Source organism: Carcharhinus amblyrhynchos, chromosome 5 (assembly GCF_965287045.1).
Source record: "Carcharhinus amblyrhynchos chromosome 5, sCarAmb.v2.hapA, whole genome shotgun sequence".
In the NCBI taxonomy this organism is placed as follows: domain Eukaryota; kingdom Metazoa; phylum Chordata; class Chondrichthyes; order Carcharhiniformes; family Carcharhinidae; genus Carcharhinus; species Carcharhinus amblyrhynchos.
This window is the reverse complement of record NC_137328.1, coordinates 67,562,571-67,583,060: the sequence shown is the minus strand read 5'-3', so window position 1 is coordinate 67,583,060 and position 20,490 is coordinate 67,562,571. Positions and strand designations below refer to the sequence as shown.

General features: G+C 42.3%; 1 protein-coding gene across 2 annotated transcripts in view; it reads left to right on the top strand.

Moving 5' to 3' along the window:
- The first annotated feature begins 3,879 nt into the window (after positions 1 to 3,879).
- LOC145343089 (sorting nexin-24-like) overlaps positions 3,880 to 20,490 on the top strand; it is a 147,788-nt gene continuing 131,177 nt past the window's right edge. For both annotated transcript variants that reach the window (XM_080188954.1, XM_080188955.1), the window contains exon 1: positions 3,880 to 4,123. In XM_080188954.1, coding sequence (XP_080045080.1) covers positions 4,052 to 4,123 — 72 coding nt within the window. In that variant the 5' untranslated portion in view covers positions 3,880 to 4,051. The remainder of the gene's footprint in view (positions 4,124 to 20,490) is intronic.

Here is a 20,490-nt window from a genome sequence, read left to right as displayed (position 1 = left end):
TCACACCTGAGACAGCACACAAGGTCTTGTGGCCAACTGGCCAATGGCCTGAACAGCTAGGCCAGATACAGAATTAGACAATCTAAATAAAACAGCAGCTAACAGCTTGAGAAAGAACAGCTTGTCAAAGAACAAAGAACAAAAACAGCCCAGGAAACAGGCCCTTCGACCCAATGAGCCCATGCTGCCATTTCAACATTACCAGTCCCCCCTCCACCCATGACCCTTATATATTATTTATGGCATTCCACATTGAGGGAAAATAATTTAGGGACAATTTATTACCTCTAATCAGCCTAAGAGCACATCTTTGGGGTGTGGGAGGAAACCGGAGCACCCGGAGAAAACTCACGCAAGCACGGGGAGAATGCGCAAATTCCCACAGACACTGGCCCAAATCCATGTGTCTGCACAGCAAACAGTGATGGTACTGAGCTGTCGTGTTGCCCAGCATCTGGTCCAGTTTAAGCACACACTAATGACATGAAGCACTAGACTACTCTTGAACATCCAAGAGCAGCCCTAGTACGACCCATCGCGTGTATACCCCTCGGACAACAAGGCGGACTGACTTAAAACCTGTGAATTAAAAGAGAAAAACATTAGTATCATACCACATCCTTTCACATTACCAGGGACGTCCCAATGCTAATGAACCTTATTTAAAACAATCTCCTATATCCTCCCATCGCCAACCCACTCATGTGCCTGTCTAAGTAACTCTTAAACAACTCCAGCGTGCCTGCCTCCACCACCTTACTTGGCAGAGCATTCCATACCCCCACCACCCTCTGTGTGAAAAACCTCCCTCTAATATCCGTGTTATACCTCTCCCCCCTCACCCTAAGCCCGTGGCCCCTTGTACTGTGTGTGTCTAACATAGGAAATAGCTTACCTCTGTTTACTCTATCTATACCCTTCATAATCTTATATATCTCTGTTAGATCCCCCCTCAGTTGCCGTCTTTCAAGGGAAAACAGCCCCAATTTGCTCAATCTTTCCTCATAACCCAGTCCTTCCATACCAGGCAACATCCTGGTAAATCTTTTCTACTGCCTCTTCAAAGCCTCCACATCCTTCTGGTAGAGTGGCAACCAGAACTGAACACTATATTCCAAGTGCGACCTAACTAAAGTTCTATAAAACTGCAACATGACTTGTCAATTTTTAAACTCAATGCCCCGACTGATGAAGGCAAGAATGCGATATGCCTTTTTGACTACCTTCTCCACCTGCGTTGCCACTTTCAGTGACCTGTGTACCTGTACACCTACATCCCTCTGTCAATCAATATTCTTAAGGGTTCTGCCATTTACTGTATATTTCCTATCTGTATTAGACCTTCCAAAATGCATTACCTCACATTTGTCCAAGCCTCCAACCTATCTATATCCTGCTGTATCCTTTGACGGTCCTCATTGCTATCCGCAAATCCACCAACCTTTGTGTTGTCTGCAAACTTACTAATCAAACCAGTTACATTTTCCTCCAAAATTATTTATATTTATTACAAACAGCAAAGGTCCCAGCACTGATCCCTGAGGAACACCACTTGTCACAGCCTTCCATTCAGAAATGCACCCTTCCGCTACTACCCTCTGTCTTCTACGACCGAGTCAGTTCTGTATCCACCTTGCCAGCTCATCTCTGATCCCATGTGACTTCACCTTCTGAATTGGCAACCCCATTGGGTATTTTGACCCTGCCCAGTGACCTTATAGGCTGAATGAATCTTCTGGAAGGGCACAATGAGGGGGATAAGCAGAGACACCTGTGGGTCAGCGCCAGTGAAGACTTGACTCAACTCCAGCAAGGACTCAACCTACAGTGAAGACTAGGCAGGGACACAGGGACAATGCAAGAGGGTGGGCAGGATCAACCTTCACAAAGAAGGCCCTGAATTTACAGACAAGAGATGGCAGAGCTCAGCGAAGCAGTCCCGGTAGATCGGTCATGGGTAATATCAGACAGATAGCATAAAGTATTAAGTTATGCTGGAAATTGAGTTGTTTTCAAATAGAGTTTGTATAATAAGAATTTGTTAATAGAATTTGTTAATAAAATTTGGATTGATCTGTGATTCTTTGTCTATCTTGTCAGTAAGGGCACCGGGGTAAAGTATTTTAACCCAAACTAGTCAAAGTGTCTGCTCGTTTCTAGACAAGTCGCAATTCAACATTTCACCTGGATAATAGACCGCTGACAGTGCAGCAGTTTCCCAATACTGCCCTGGAGTATCAGCCTAGATGTTCGTGCTGAAGTCCTGCAGTGGAACTTGCAGACTCAACAGTAATATTGCTCCCAGCTGAGTCAAGTCATACATAGCTAAATGGTGGAAGATCATTGTGCAGAGTTGCAAAAGTGAACTGACTGCCATCCCTGAATAATGCTGCAATTAATATAGATTCCTCATTTTCGCCTACTTGTTCTGTTTCCTGTCTTTCCCTTTTCAGTATTTCTGTTTCTTATTTCACAATCTTTGCAGCTGTGACTTGAATACTTTCTTTCCTCCAAAAGATGCAATAAAATATCTCAAAGCTATGGGAATGCAGCATCCACAGCACAAATAAAAACCTCTAATGAAATTTTTGGGCTTATTTTGCATTCTGTTGCTGAAGAGCAAAAGAAATACAAAAGACATGAAAGCTGAACTTTGAGGATTATGTTTATGGCTGTATGAGTTTCCATAATTCAAAGAATCAAAGGACCTACACTGCAGAAGGAAGCTGTTCTGCCCATCGAGTCTGCACCAACTCTCCAACAGAACATCTTACCCAGACTAACCATTCCACCTTATCCCTATAACCCTTTGCATTTATCTGACTAATTCCCCCTGACCTACACGTTTTGGAACACTAAGGGGCAATGTAGTATGACCAATCCACTTAACCTGCATATTTTTGGAGGGTGGGAGGAAACTAGAGCAACAAGAGGAAATTCTCACAGACATGGGGAGAATGTGCAAACTCCACAGTCACCCAAGGCTGGAATCAAACCCTGGTCCCTGGCACTGTGAGGTAGCAGTGCTAATTACTGCGTCGTCACAAATTGAAGTCATATCCCTATTTCTGTGTTTTTATTAACATAGCTCAGATTTAACATTAAAGTCCAAGATTTGTATGACCATGCAGGGAATGCTCCCCATATCCTTGTTATCTCAATAGGGGAAGGTACAAAAAGTAAAAAGATAGGCAACACTCAGTAGCTGATGGCTCAAAAATCAGAGATAGAGGGGAACAGGCCATTCAGTTCTTATGGTTATAAAAGTACCAAAAACATAGAAGGGGAAAAAAATAAATTGGTACATTGCCTTCTCATTTAGGAAAATAATGTTGTCAAAATGAAAGAAGCATTGGTGTTGGAGCAAAGACAAAGCAGTGAACTGTTGTATTTCAGATCAAGGCTCAGAATCAATGAGGAAACTTGTGTTTGGCGTATTAACTTTTCACTTCAAAGCTTCCCCTGAAGAACAGCCTTTCGAAGGAAATAACACTTCCTGAGCACTCTAAATTATGTGCCTAAACCTTGTAAGAGTGAGTTGCATCCCTGCTCGACTCAGAGGCCTGAGTAGTGCCAACTAATAGCTGAAGTAGTGTTATGGATTTACCTTCTCCATACGATTCATTATCTTGCATCTCTTAGATGCTTTCTCCGTTGCTAATACAGCTATGTTTTAACAGCGCCCGGGTATCGTTGCTGTTTTGGTGTTTGCTGTTAGTCTCTGATGCACGAACGGGTTTAACCTCGGACTCACTGCGTTTGAAAAAAAAGCATATTGTACAGGCACGTTCTAGAACTCTGTCCCAGGAATGGAACGCAGCCAGGGTTGCAACATTCTAATATCGGGATCACATGACACGGACAGGCGTTCACGTGACTTTCTTTTGCAAATGGCTTTTGATCAGTACTGAGTGGGAGCGTGTGTTGATCCAGGCGGGAAGGAGCTTTCTGCTACGGGGCTGACACATCGACTGCGCTCTTTTTTTGGGAAGTGGCAATTTACGTATTTTGTTTGGTCGAGTGATTCTTATCCTGGGAGCTGCTCAATACCATGCACCACATGATAGAAGTGGCCATCCCGTCCTTCAGATTTGAGGAGAGTGATCTCGAGAGAGGCTACACGGTAAGGACAAGAAGATTATGGCACTTCCCTTTCTAGGCCGCCGCTGAGTTACCCACATCACTTAAAAACCGGCTTAGTGTTTCCATTTCTCACCTGTACGTGCCTCCACTCACGCAGCGCACAAATCTAGAACGGATCCAGGGGATGATGTTGGATTTACCAAAGCTGCCAAGTATTTGTAACGAGTCCTATATCTTAAACTTCTTGGTCCAACTCGCGCTTGGCGAACGCTTTTCATCAATTGTATGTTTAAAATGCAAACACACTCTTAGTTTGCACTAGTCTTCGCTATGGCGAAAGGAGCTCGGTTTGATCATGATTTTAGGTCACTGAAGTACTTAGCCTTGCACTGAAATACAAATCGTGGGGCGATTTCAGGACAGTGGGGAAAAGTGGCCACGATTGGGAAATGCCATCCCCCTCTAAGTTACATCAATGAAATACAGGTCAAGTATCAATGAAATTGACAGGCCGTCATCAAACTTTTTGTTTACAAACGTTGGGTATTTCCGTTTTCTCCCTATTCCGAATCTAAAGGTAATATTCGGGATGTAAAAGTTGATACGTGGTGCGCAGCTATATGTTTTACAAATTTACAAAACTACTACTTCTTCAGTTAGCTCTTAAGCTTTGTGAGGCAGCCAGGTCAAAACATTCGTTGTTTTCTTTTGGGGAGGAAGACTGTGTAACTAGAGGTTACTAGACTGTGTATCCCAAAGACCCATAAAATACAGTGATTAAAATTACCGATTCTCAGTCGAACAAAATGTAGAATTTGTATTCCATATAAATTGATTTGTGGAAAATACCTGGTAATATAATTAGTTATATGCTCTTTCACAGTTGTAATTGGGGAACATAATTTGAGTTGCTTAACTTGCTCAAAGTGCTAGTAGTTACAGAGCTGTAACTGGTGATGCATTTTAAAATATCATATTAGAGATGTACAATATAAAATTAAAATACATTCAGTTGGAGTTTTTTTTTACATATATTGCTACCAAGTAGCCTTGCCTTTTCAGAATGAGTCTCTTTTTTCTGCGATGTGCAGTGAAATGCCAGGTGTTAGTTGGAAGTTTTCCAGAATTTGTAGTTGTGATGCTTTTAGTAATGTCTCCCTCAAACAGGCGCATATTTCATTAGTTGATTAATGAACCATATAAGGGTTAAAAGTAGGGTGTCGAAATTTGCTGACGACACGAAGATGAGTGGAAAAGCAAATTGCGTGGAGGGTGTGGAAAGTCTGCAGAGAGATCTGGATAGGCTGAGCGAGTCGGGGAGGACCTGGCAGATGGAGTATAATGTTAGCAAGTGTGAGGTTATCCACTTTGGCAGAAATAATAGTAGGAGGGACCATTATTTAAAAGGGGAAAAGCTGCAGCATGCTACGGTGCAGAGGGACCTGGGGGTCCTTGTACACGAGTTGTAAAAGCCCAGTCTGCAGGTGCAGCAAGTGATCAAGAAGGCGAATGGAATGTTGGCCTTTATAGCAAGGGGGATAGAATATAAAAGTAGGGAGGTCTTGCTGCAACTATACAGGGTACTGGTGAGGCCGCAGCTGTAGTACTGTGTGCAGTTTTGGTCGCTGCCCTTGCAGGATATATTGGCCTTGGAGGAAGTGCAGAGGAGGTTCAGTAGGCTGATACCAGAGATGAGGGGGTTGGACTATGAAGAGAGACTAAATAGACTGGGTCTGTACTTGTTGGAGGTTAGAAGGATGAGGGGGGGATCTAATAGAGACATATAAGATAATGAAGGGGATGGATAGGGTAGAGGCAGAGAGATTCTTCCCGCTTAGAAAGGATAGCAGGACTAGAGGACACAGCCTCAAGATAAGGGGGGTGCAGTTTAGATCAGAGTTGAGGAGGAACTTCTTCACTCAAAGGGTGGTGAATCTCTGGAATTCTCTGCCTGTTGAAGTGGTGGAGGCTACCTCGCTAAATATGTTTAAGCCGAGGGTAGATAGGTTTCTGATAGACAGGGGATTTAAGGGTTATGGGGAGAAAGCGGGAAAGTGGAACTGATCCACTTCAGATCAGCCATGATCTTATTAAATGGCGGGGCAGGCTCGAAGGGCTAGATGGCCTACTCCTGCTCCTATTTCTTATGTTCTTATGTACTTTACACTTGACTATCCTCATAATTGATTTCAGATTTATGGAACAACAAAATCAGTCCAAATGACACACGCCATTACTGAGATGGGAAATTGTGGTGAATCAAATAAATGCCCCTTTTTCTGCAGATGGAGCTACAAACATTGTACAATAGGAACTTAATTCTGTCATCTTTAACTGTAATCATTTTTTCTGCAAGATGTCCATAATGTAAGATGCTATGAAACAGAGTGAACATGATCTGATTAAACAGAACAATATGCTTGAGGGGCTGAATGGCCTATTTCTGCTCCTTTTATGTTGTCATATTTTCCAGTAAACTACAATAAATAAAACCAAACAGCATTTTGATTCACATCAAATGATTCGACTACAAAAGCTTCTTTTCCCCATTCAGTGTTTACCAGAATTAAAGGAGATCCAAATGTCTCACAGGGGGTGGTGCTGTGAAGGGGATTTCCATTTGAAGCTGAGGGTGTGATTGAGGTACTAAACTAATCCTTTGCATCTGTCTTTTTTAAGGAAGAAGATACTGCCCAAGTCGCAGTGAAAGAGGAGGTAGTTGAGATACTGAATGGGCTAAAAATTGATTAAAAAGGTTATACTTAAGGTTGATAACTGAAGTTGTGATGCATCTGAAGGTGCAGAAGAGAGGTAAGGGAGGACAGTCACTGACAGCCATGATCCCTGGAAGTTGACCATTTAGAAGGGCATTGGAAGAGGCAAGCGGAGATGAAGAGCTCAGCTCACTGAGAAGATGGCCCAGAGAAAAGAGGCCAGCAAATTGTGAATCTTCTCAGCTCATTGTCTTCCTCTGCAGTAAATGAGACAGACACTGTCTTGTCAGAGTGTAGCTCCTGAGCTTCACCAAGTAATGCTCAACTGACGGCACAAAGCATCAAGATGGAAGGCTGCCATAGAAAGAGAGGAAACTATGGAAGGATAATCTTGCAATCCTCCTCGGTTACATGGGTGGTGCTGGAGGACCAGAGAATAGCAAATGTTACATCTTTATTCAAAAAAACGCTGCAAGGATAAACCCAGCGCTGCTGCCTCACAGCGCCAGGGATCTGGGTTCAATTCTGGCCTTGGTTGGCTGTTTGTGTGAAGTTTGCATTTCTCCCCATGTCTGCGTGTGTTTCCTCCCACAGTCCAAAGATGTGCAGGTTAGATTCATTGGCCCGAATAAAAATTGCCCCTTCATGTCAGGGGTTACGGAGATAGAGCCTGGGTGGGAGTGTTGTTGGTACAGGCTTGATGAGCCCAAATGGCCACCTCCTGCAATGTAGGTATTCTGAGTGGTCCAGAAAGAGTAGATGGAGAGAAACAGTCAGTGGATGGGTCAAATCCCAGAGGTCATTAATTTAAATTATTAACTAAAGAGGTGACGGCAATATGAGGAAGGACTTGAGTAGCTAGGATTTGGAGTTTACTGTCTAAGAGTTTGACGGAGGGAGAGTCAGTTGTGGCTTTCAAAAGGAAATTGAAAAAGCACCTGAAGAGAGAATTTGCAGAGCTACGGGATAAAATGACACGAATGGAATCAGTTGATTTGCTCTTGCAGGGAACTGGCATGGAAACAGCAGGCTCTTTGTGCCGTAACCATTCTATGCTTAGAGTTCTAGAACACAATTACCAATATAAATCCAATTCCCAAATATATATTAAAGTATCCAGGGATTTGTTTTCTTGTCTCTGAGTATTTGAAGATGGCAGAGAATAGATTGACAGTGATTAAAGAAGGACATAGTTTGATTGGGAGCAAGCATATATTTCAAATGTGGTTTGGTTTAAGTTTATTTATTAATGTAAGCATTTTACATTAACGCTGCAATGAAGCTACTGTGATAATTTCCTAATCGTCACGCTCTGATGCCTGTTTGGGTACACTAGACAGAATTTAGCATGGCTAATGCACCTAACCAGCACGTCGTTCAGACTGGGAGGAAACTGGAGCAGCCAGAGGAAACCCACGCAGACATGGGGAGAACATGCAGATTCTGCACAGACAGTGACCTAAGCCAGGAATTGAACCCGAGTCCCTAGCGCTGTGAGGCAGCAGTCCTAACCACTGTGCCGTAGTACATTGTGGTTAAACGAAAAGTAGTACATTTTTGTTTTGTTAAAACAAAAGCAGAGCAAATATAGGCAAACTGAAATTGCTTACTTTGGCCCACTAATCAATGTCCCTATTGATTTACTGGGGCAAAGAGAATGTATTTATATTGAGAAACTTAGGGAAAAATGATACTGCATTAGTTGGAACAAAGAAGGGTTTAAGGGGAGGATTTAATTGAGGTGTTCCAAAGATATTTGCAATGGTGTGAGATGGTCAGCAGTGAATCCATAAAAAAAAAATGAGCAATAAAAACAGACATAGGCCAAATGACCTTGCAAGGTTGCTCTGCATGAGCTGAATGGACTGTGTGCTCTATTTTATGTATTCATCACTGAACTTTGATATCAATTTCACTTTCATCACCCATAGCTATGTCATTTGATTCTCCTAGACTTCAAAAATCTATCTCGGCCTTGAATAGACTCAATTCCTGGGCATTTAAAGCTCTCTGGGGTTGTTAATTGCAGATTCATTCATAATCCTTGATCTGAAACTATGAACCCTAATTCTGCAGTCTCCAGCTACAAGAAATAACATCTTAGCATCTTTCTTGTTAAATTCCCTTAGTTGTATACTTCAATGAGATTACCTCTGTGTCCTAAATTCCAGCAAGTAGAGACCCAATCTACTGAACCTCATCAATGTACAACCCTTTCATCCTGGGAGTCTAGTGAACCTTCACTACATATCTCCAAAGCAAGTATGGCTTTCCTTAAATAAATAGACCAAAACTTGGCAATTTTGGTGAATGCTTCAGTACCAAAGCCATTTTATGATTGTTGCAAGGTACAAAATATGCTGTGTTGCTACAATTAAAGGCTGATGTTTTAAAAAGTACTCTGCTTTTATATTCTTGCTGCCAAAGTGAGTAACCTCATGCTTCCCCACATTATACTCCATCTCCCTCGTCTCTTTGCAGCCTCTATGTATCCTTCTCGCGGCTTATTATCTCATCTAAGTTTGCATATACTGTTCCCAGTACCTTCATTTGAATTATGAATTTAGATTGTGAGCCACTGAGGCCCCACACTGATCCTTGCAGCGACCTTCTAATTGCAGTCTTCCAACTTAAAAATGACCCATTTATTCCCAATCTCTTCTGCCTGTGAAATAATTCCCTGTCCATGTGAATATATTAACCTGTATCACATGATCCTTTGTGGCATTTTCTCAACCGCCTTTTGGCAAATCTGATTATATTGCTTCCCCTTTATCTATTCTTGTCAGCTACATTCTCAAGAAGCTAAGTTATTCAAACACAATTCCCCTTTTGTAGAATCATGTCAATTCTGCTTAATCATGCTATGAATTTCTGTCTGCCTTGTTACCACTTTTAATAATAGATTGCAGCATTTTTCAGAGGACTCCAGTGAGAAAAAATTGGCCTGTAGTTCACTTTTTTTTCTTATGTTCTCTTTTGAATAACGTTGTTATGTTCACAACCATGCAGATCATTCTATAATCCAGGAACTTTTTAAAAAAACTCGATCGTTGAACCTTGGGCTATATATCATTAGGTCCAAAGGATTTGTTTGCTTTCAGTTCCTTAAGTTTCTCCAGTACATTTTCTCCTCTGTTTAGTTACCTTCTGTTCTTCACTCTTATTTGTCCATAGGTACCCACATACTTTTGGTCTGCATTTTATCTGTTGTAAAAACGGATGCCAGATATTTGTTTACCACCTCCACTATTTCCTAATTCCCTATTATAATTTCCCACACTCCAAGAGACCATTATTTACATATTGTAGGAGCTCTTAAAATACCTTTTTATATTTCGTGAGTTCGTTCTCGTTCTATTTCTTTCCTCAATCTTTGGTTACTGTTTGCTGTTAGCTAAAACTCTTGCATTCCTTTAACATAATCTGTGACATTAAAAACCTTTTTAGCCTAGCAATATCCTTTTATTTCAGCCAGTCATGGATGGATTATTTTGCACGTGGAGCTTTTATTTCTCAATGGAAAGATTTTTTTGTTGCGAATTAGTTATTTATTTAAATGGTTTCCACATGTCTTTCATTTTTTTTCAATCTACTTATTAGAACATAAGAACATAAGAACATAAGAAATAGGAGCAGGAGTAGGCCATCTAGCCCTTCGAGCCTGCCCCGCCATTCAATAAGATCATGGCTGATCTGTCGTGGCTCAGTTCCACTTTCCCGCCCTCTCCCCATAACCCTCAATCCCTTCTCTTATCAAAAACCCATCAACCCGCTTCTTAAAAATATTTAGCGAGGCAGCCTCCACCACTTCAACGGGCAGAGAATTCCAGAGATTCACCACCCTTTGAGTGAAGAAGTTCCTCCTCAACTCCGTTCTAAACCGCCTCCCCTTTATCTTGAGGCTGTGCCCCCTAGTCCTACTGTCTTTTTTGAGCGGGAAGAGTCTCTCCACCTCTATCCTATCCATCCCATTCATCATCTTATACGTCTCAATGAGATCTCCCCTCATTCTTCTAAACTCTAACGAGTACAAGCCTAGTTTATTCAGCCTCTCCTCATAGCTCAATCCCCTCAACTCCAGTATCAGCCTAGTAAACCTCCTCTGCACTCCCTCCAGGGCCAAAATATCCTTGCGCAGGTGCGGCGCCCAAAACTGCACACAGTACTCCAGCTGCGGCCTCACCAATGCCCTATACAGCTGCAGCAAGACCTCCCTACTTTTATATTCAACTCTTATATTATTTAACTCTTCCCTCCATACTTGCATGATTTACTTTATTTAAGTTTAAAACTCTTATTTGTTGTATGTCACTATCAGAATTTTACATTAAGTTTATCATATTGTGAACATTTGACTTCTTTAGCTCTACTATGGGATTACTAATTAACCCCACCCAATTGCATAATTCAAGGTCTAAAATAGGCTTATTCTTGATTGGTTTGCAACATATTGTTCTCTGAAACCATCAATGAACTCAAGACTTTCTTTGACAATTTAACAGACCTATGTGAATATAGAACTCCTCAAGACTATTACATTATTTTTGATAAAAGCTCCTATTATTTCTCGATTTAATACTTTGTGCAAAAGAGCAATGGCTATTAGGTAAGTTAAGATTGCTATAGACCCAGATGACCATAGGCTGTTCTCTTTTTTGAGAGGGAGAGATGACCAAAGGCTGTTTTCTCCTTTTGAGAAGGAGAGCTAACCAGTGGTGATTTAACCTGAGGATCACTGCACCTCAGGTCAGGGACAAAGTTGAGTAGGCAGGCCTTCATAAGAAGAACATGAGCAGGCCCTTGGCCCTCCAAGCCAGTGCCGATCATGATGCTCCAATTAAACTAAAAAAAAATCATCACTCGGACCATATCCCTTTATTCCCTCCCTATTCATGTACCTCCAGATACTTGTTAAATGTTGTTAATGTGCCTGCTTCCACCACCATCTTTGGCACCATGTTCTAGGCACCCACCACTCTCTGCATGAAAAGCTTTCCCTGCATATCTCCCTTAAACTTTCCCTGTCTCACCTTGAACCTGTGCCCCCTTGTAATTGATACTTGCGCCGTGGGAAAAGCCCCTGATTATCCACCCTGTTTACACCTCTCATAATTTTGTAGATCTCTATCAGATCTCTTCTTTCTTTCCTGTGATAACAATCCTAGTTTATTCAGCCTGTGTTTCCACTTTTTATGGAACTGTGGACCTGCATGCCAATATCCCTCTGATTGTTAATGTTCCTAAGTGTTTTGCCGCTTGCAGTAAAATTCACACCTAAATTTGATCTCGCATCACCTCACATTTGTCTGGATTAACCTCCATCTAACACTTCTGTGCCCAAGTCTCCGATCCATCTATATTGTAGTCTCTGACATGCCTGGCACTGTCAGCAACTCCACCAATCTTCGTGTCATTGTCCAAGATACTAATCAGACCACCCATATTTTCCTCCCAATCATTTATATATACATAATATGTGTGTGTGTGTATATGTGTGTGTGTGTGTGTGTATATATATATATATATATATATAATAAGAACATAAGAAATAGGAGCAGCAGTAGGCCACCTAGCCCTTCGAGCCTGCCCCGCCATTCAACAAGATCATGGCTGATCTGAAGTGGATCAGTTCCACTTTCCCGCTTTCTCCCCATAACCCTTAATTCCCTTGTCTATCAGAAACCTATCTACCCGTGACTTAAATATATTCAGCGAGGTAGCCTCCACCACTTCAATGGGCCGAGAATTCCAGAGACTCACCACCCTTTGAGTGAAGAAGTTCCTCCTCAACTCCAATCTAAACTGGCCCCCTGCCCCCTTATTTTGAGGCTGTGTCCTCTAGTCCTGCTATCCTTTCTAAGTGGGAAGAATCTCTCTACCTCTACCCTATCCATCCCCTTCATTATTTTATATGTCTCTATAAGATCTCCTCTCAACTTTCTAAACTCCAACGAGTACAACTGAGGTCCCAGCACTGGTCCCTGTGGAACACCACTAGCAACAGATCTCCATTCTGAAAAACACCTTTCCACCACTACTGTCTTCTATGACCAAGCCAGTTCTGTATCCATCTAGTCTGCCCACCCTGAATCCCGTATGATTTTAGTTTTTGTACAAGTCTGCCTTGTGGGATCTTGTCAAATGCATGAAAAATCTTAAGTGATATGGGAATTGAACCAGTGCTGTTGGGGTCGCTCTGGATTACTAACCAGCTGTCCAGCTAACTGAGCAACTATTAGGGGCAATTTCTACCAGTGTTATTTGCCCCTTGTTATTATCTCCTCCATACTAATTTCACTTTCCCATCTTCCTCTGAGCTAAGATCCTTTCTCATTACAATTCCTGTGTTATCCTTTATTACCAGAGCTCCATCCATTCTTTTTCATTATACTAGTCTTTTAAATATTAAGTACCATGGAATATTTAATTCCCATGGTAAGGCCAATAATTTAGGATTTGTGCTAAAAGCATAAATGGGCAGGTTAGAAGATTTTCTTCATGCAAGGGTTTTGCCACAAATGGTTACTTGTGTGGCATTTAGGAGACAGCTGGATTTGGGGACAAAAATATTAGATCATACAGTGCAGAAGGAGGTAATTCGGCACACTGAGTCTGCACTGACAACAATCCCACCTCGGCCCTATCCCTTTAACTCCACACCTTTATCCCGCTAAACCACAAGGCAGTGATAGTAAAATAACTCTGATGTGGACTAAGTACTCACACAGGCAGGATGGGCCAAATTATCTCAGATGCTGAAATTCTTGTTTGTCATTTAATATATTTAGGTTAATGTGAAATTAAACTTCTGGATGAGCTAATGTCTTGATGTGGGCAATTGTTAATCAAGTGTGAAAGCAAGTAATTTGAAATGGGAATGAGTCGAGCCAAGATGGAGTACTGGTGGGCAATATGAATAGAAATTTAGATTGGGTAGATAAGGGAAGTGACTTGAAGTTAACTATTGTATTTCAAAAAGAACATGTAAAATTGGCAGTGATCAGTAGATTTACTCTTGCCTGAGAAGTAGTAACCATTAAAATAATATGAAAGACCTGTAGATTCTGAGAAAAAGAACTTCTAAAAGAATGTAAAACAATAGATGGAAGGGAAAAAGTTATGGGGAAAAATTATAAAGATTGAAAGCTATATAGATAGATGTGCTTATGAGATTTTAAAGCAGTATGTTCTGCAAACAGACCTGTGAAGAAGCAGCTGCTGCCAACCTCCGGAGAAAGGTGTTTGTGTTTGCACGGTTTTGAGACCAGCTTTGGCTTCCCAGTATCAAGTGAGAAAGAGAAAAAACCTGTGTAAGACTTCTCCTGTAGAAACAGTGGACTTATGGTAAAAATACTGGAATTGTTATAGATTCAAATCCAAAAAGACTGTTGCCTGAAAGGGATCTTTAGCTTTGAGTTAATTAATCAAAATCATTTCTGGACATGTTTGTGTTGTTGTTCGTGCATCGTCATCGATGAGGACCCCAACACCATCATTTTGAGGCTGGTTGCGGTGTGTCCGAAGGTGACTGATCAGGCCAGTTTGGGCACGGAATGGCCTGGCACATATTGGACAGATTTGTGCAGACACTGTAGTTGATGTGCTGGTGGTTCTGGACTTGCGCAACTCGCACTTAAGTTGTGCTTCAGCAATGCACCTTGCTTCATAAGCTTGACAGCCTTTGCGGATGAGACGGTGCCAGGTTTTGCCAGCATTTCCCAGGTGGTCGTGTTTATGTCCAGCGACTTCAGGGAGGCCTTGAGTGTGTCTTTGAAATGTTTCTTCTGCCCTCCATGCGAGTGTCTTCCAGCAGAGAGTTCCCCAAAAAGTCGCTGCTTGGGTAGGTGCTCGTCTGACATATGGATGACATGACCTGCCCACCGGGTCTGCGCTCTCATCAGCAGTGTGTGAACTGATGATAGACTTGCTCTAGAGAGAACTTCAGTGTCTGGTACTTTGTCTTACCATCTGATGTGTAATGTTCTGCGAAGACAAGTCGTGTGGAAATGATTGAGCAGTCTTGCATGCCTTCAATACACAGTCCACGTTTCACAGGCATACAGGAGGGTAGTGAGTACTGCAGCGCTGTACATCTTAAGCTTTGTTGCTGGGCTGATTCCTCGACGTTCCCATACAGTGGAGTGCAGTCTACTGAAAGCAGAACTTGCCTTTGCTATTCTGCAGTTCACTTCTGTATCAATAGTCACTGCTTGGAAGAAGGTGCTGCCAAAATAAATGAACTGGTCCACTGCCTGTAGTTTCTGCCCTTTGATTGTGATTATGGACTCTGTGTACAGTGCATGAGGAGCAGGCTAGTGCGTGACTTCGGTCTTTTTAATGTTGACGGTGAGTCCAAAGTTGTCATAAGCTGTGGAACACTTGTCCATGCTGACTTGCATCTCTGACTCTGATCCAGCATGATGTGGAGATGCCGGCATTGGACTGGGGTAAACACAGTAAGTTGTCTCGCAACACCAGGTTAAAGTCCAACCAGTTTATTTGATAGTAAACCCACAAGCTTTCGAGGTTTGCCCCTTCGTCAGGTGAGTGGAGAGTTCTGGTTTCAAACAGAGCATATAAAAGGCACACAGTTTTACTGTGTCTGAGCCAGCATACAGGGCGCAGTCTTCAACAAAGAGGAAGTCTCCCAGACATGTTTGTAAAAGTACTGTTAACTGCATAAAAGTATTTTTTTTGAAATGTTTGCAACTAGTTGGAAATACTCCTCCTGATTTCAGATATCTTCTCAAAAAATACAAATTGCAAATTTGTAAGGATTCTATACCTTATCTATATCATAACAAAAAGCAGAGAATGGAGATCAAAATTCAGGGTAAGTATGAACAGAATCAATGAAGTTTTTTTTAATTTTGAATATCACTTCCTCAAAATAGTTTTAGTAAGGCACAGTTAAACCACATGCGAAGCCACAATTATTTACAATCATTACTTCTATGAATTTAAATGCCAAGTTTGAAAGTTCAAATTTTGCTCATCCTCTTTAGATCTGCTGCCATTTTCCTTGTCTCTTATGCTGAGCAAATTTTGCGGCCTGCTTCAGCTGATGGTGACTTTGAGGGTATACGTTGCTTCTACTCTGAATGACTTTCCCAACCTGCACAGTAGGCGAGCAGCTTGTTAAATGATATCAACAAACAAACCTGCCTCCACAATTTGGCTCTGAAATGCTGATTTGATTCTCTGATGACATAATTTAAGTGATGGCAAAAGATATATTTAAAGACCAGACTGATGTCATGTGCTTCCACCTTAGAATCCAAAAAAAAACAGGAAAATTTGCATTTTTGAAAGAATCAATGGAAATTGATTTTAAATATTTTATTTCCCTGTGAATGTACTAATTGACATCCAGTTCTTGTGCCAGGTATGAAATTGAGGATTTTGACCCAGAGAAATTAAATAAATTATATGTACCAGTTGCATTGATGTGTGATTTGATTCTTGCACCAGGGAGACACTAGTTGGTGACAGGAAAATGGAGACATGGCCTTTGGGTTGACATGCACAACCACCACAATTAGTGGCCAAATGGCTTGGCAGTAGGTGCTAAAACTGAAAATAACAACCTGCGCTGACACCTGGTAACCACTTGTTACAGAACAGGCCCCTCATGAATTGATCTCTTCAAACGCCATCAAACGTGCACCACATGAAACTACCCCATCCCCAATGACTTTGACTTGTGCATATCCTTTTTCTAGTTGAGATAATAATGATTGATGATGAACTAACATTATTAAAACAGATTATCTGCATCGTCACATTGATGTTTGCAGGATATTGTAATTTCTACAAAGGTACCTCCATTTAGCTCTGTGATTTTGGGATATCCTGGAGTGTGCATGATAAATTTTGATCTGGTGATGAAAACAGCAGTATTTTTCCAAATCAGCATGATGTGAATCATGCTAGGGAGCTTGCAGGTTGTGTTCCTGCACCTGCTACCCTAATTCATCCAGATAGTAGAGGTTGCAGATATGCAAAATGTTGCTGAAGAACGTTGCTGTTGTGCATCTTGTATATGGTACACATGGTTGCAGCCATGGTGCCTCAGTGATAGAGGGAGTGAGTGTTTAAGGTGATTGGATGGCGCTTTGTGACAAGCAGCCTGGTGATAAGTTGCTTCAGTGTTGGAAAAGCTGTTATCCAAGCAAGTGAAGGATCTTCCACCACATTCCTGATTTCATATTGGAATTGGACTTGAAACATTCACACTGTTTCTCTCTCCAGAGATGCTGCCGGAGTTTTTCCAGCATTTTCCTATTAGCACAGACTTTGGATATGCTCTCAAGATCTGCCATTTTGTGTCTCTTGCACTGATCAAATTTTGAGGCTGTGCTTCAGCTGATGGTAACTTCAAGGGTATACGCTGCTTCTACTCTTAATGGCTTCCCCAGTGTCCTATACAACTATAGCAAACCACCCCTACTTTTGTATTCCATTTCCTTACAATAAATCAAGAAGCTGGAACAGCTGTTGGGGGCACAGTGGAGCATCTGTGAGTCTGAAAGCATGTGGATAGCATGTTTAGAAAGGTATTTATACTGCAGCTGAAGGGACTTGAGGAAGGAAGGGAATGGATGATCCAACGGGCAGGTAGTTCAGGAGTATATTGGGGTCCTACTCACAAACCTATATTCCAGAGGTCATGGTACATGTTGATACCACTAATGAGGTCTTGCATCAAAAATTCAGGAGTTAGACAGTGGACTAAAAAGCAGGACATCTCTGGTTGTAATCTCTGGATTACTCCCAGTGCCATGTGCTTACAGATACAGAAATAGAAGAATAGTGTGGATGAAGAGTTGGTGAAGGACAGAAGGCTTCAATTCCTGGATGACTAGGACCGTTTCTGGGGAAGATGGGCCCTGTACAAGTGAGAAGGTCGATATCTGAACCAGGTGTGGGTGCTGATGCTGTTGGGAGGAGTTTAAACTCATTTGGCAAATGATATAGTAGCCATCACAGAGACATAGTTGAGGGAGGGGCCGGATTGGCATCTCAACATTGTGGGATGTGGAATCTTTAGGCAAGATGGGAGGGTCAAAAGAGGAGGAGGTATTGCATTATTTGTTAAGGAGTCAGTTACTGCAGTAAGAAGAGGTGATATCTTGGAGAGGATTGTAGGAAGCTTTGTGTGTGGAGTTTAGGGATTAAAAAAATGGGGCAACCACGTTGCTAGCCACACTACAGACCTCCAGATAGTCAGTGGGAAATTGAGGAGCAAATATGTACGTAATTTGCAGAGGTGCGTAAAATCAATAGCAGTAGGGTAATTTCAACTTTCCCAACATTAAATGGGATAGACATAGTGTTAGGGATTTGGATGGAATGAATTTCTTGAAATATGTACAGGAAACTTGTTACATCAAAATGGACGTGATTCAACGAGGGGTGGCACAATGCTGGACCTAATTCTGGGGAATGAAGCCAGACAGGTGGTTGAGGTAATGATGGTGACCGCAACATGGTACAATTTAAGCTTGTTATGGACCGAGAAATTGACAAGTTGCAATTGGGGGAGGGTGGATTTTAGTAAAATAAGGTAGGATCTGGCCAAGACAGACTGTGAACAGATACTTGTGGGGAAATGGGGAGGGTACAGGCACAGCATATCCTCTCTAGGATGATGGGCAGGAGTAACAAGCTCAGGAAGCCATGGATGATAGATATTCAGGATATAAAGTTAATGTTAATTTATTAGCCACAAATATGGCTTACATTAACACTGCAATGAAGTTACTGTGAAATTCCCCTAGTTGCCACAGTCCTGTGCCTGTTCAGGTCATTGCACCTAATCAGCATGTCTTTCAGAAGGTGGGAGGAAACCAGAGCATCCGGAGGAAACTTACGCTGACACGGGGAGAACATGCAAACTCCACACGCAGTGACCCAAGCCAGGAATCGAACCCAGGTCCCTGGCGCTGAGAAGCAATAGTGCTAACCTGCCACTCCATGATGTGATATGATGAGAGGGACAAGGGGAGCAAATCAGCAGAGGTATTAGTGGAGCACAAAGTGCAGTGAAGCCTAAGGTAGGGGGAAAAAAGGCAACTTTCCGTGTGGGAACCCTGTCATTCAACCCAGTTTACGTTTGCATGGTAATTCCTTCAAATACAGTGCAGTCACAGTTTGAAATGAAACCAAAACCTTCAGGTATGCAGGCACCTTTGTTTAGAATGAGTTAATTAGGAAGAGCCAGAAGGTTGGATGTGATTCTCCCAGTACTCCCGTCAGTGGGAAAACTGCACCTGTCAAGTGGAATTCAGCCACCTTTTCGATGACGATGTATGCAAATATAACACATACCAGCCAATCCTGACTTCATAGGGCTCCTTCTCCCCTCACCCCGGCAGCTGAAGAGGGGAGCCCCTCCAGCACGGAGGGGCCTTCTTCCTCAACTCCGCTCCACCCAACTATTATTAACAGAAATGCATCACCTGTGTACACACACACCCACCCATCCCAGAGAGACGCTGTGATGTACGTTCTCCTTACACCCACAAGGGCAACCTTGTGTTGCCCTGGTGTCTTGGCAGTGACACCCTCACCTTAGATTCTAAGAGGAGCAGGGGAACAAGAGGAGGCAAATGCTGTTCCTTCTCTGCCACTACTGGGATGCAGAGAAGCTGGAGGCTGTTTGGGCTCAAGCTGAAGGGAAGGGGTTGACCATGAGACTCTTTTTGTGGAATGACTCGTGGCTGGACTGCCCCTTCTCACCCTGGAAAAAGTGGTGATCGCTCTTGGCATGGTGAACTCGGGCAGCTTTCTGTTCAAAATCTTTATTCTTGTCAGTGCACTGTGAAAGTTTTCAAGTGGCCCGGTCACTTTAATATCCGTGACGCCTGGACACCTGGAACCTTCAAAATCACAGCATCCACTTCTCTCAATTTACTCTCGTTCAGATAATCTGTTTTCTTATTATTGCTACTGAAGCCAATAACCTCACATTTATCCATATTTATACTATACCTGCCATGAATATGCCCACACATATGCTGTTCAAACTACGCTGAAGTATCTCTACACCCTCCTCACAGTTACACCCTCACACCCAACTTTGTATAAGCTGCAAATTTGGAGATAATGCATTTAGTTCCTTCTTCCAAATCATTAATACATAATGTGAATAGTTGGGGTTCAAGAATACACCCCTGTGGTACTAGTCACTGCCTGCCAATTGGAAAAAATTGAAGCTATTGCACAGCAAGCAGAAGCTTTGTTTTTGTATCCCTTCACAGTTGAATATATCTCAGGTACTTACTTTTGTTCTTAACCACAATGTTTATAAATAGGCTTGTTCTGATTGACAGTTCCAGGCCATTAAGCAGCAGGTAGGAGCTTTCACTTCCTCTTTCCAAACCACAATTTTTTTTACAGCGTGATCTTTGATCTGAAGACCTTGGCTGATTTGGTGAGTCTTCAAACACTCATGCTGGATTAGATGCCTGCACTGAAGGTGGCACCACTATCCTTGCTATCCTGGCACAGAGACCCTGTGCCTGGAGAGTCCCAAGGTCCACCCAGCCCCTTGGGTACCCTCCCTCCACAGCCTGACAATGGCAGAGGGACACATAGACACAAAACCTATCTCCTTGCTTCCCCCCTGCCCCACCCTCGAAGTTCAAGGCACCAGGTCCATGCTGGTGAGGACCTGTACTGCTTGGCA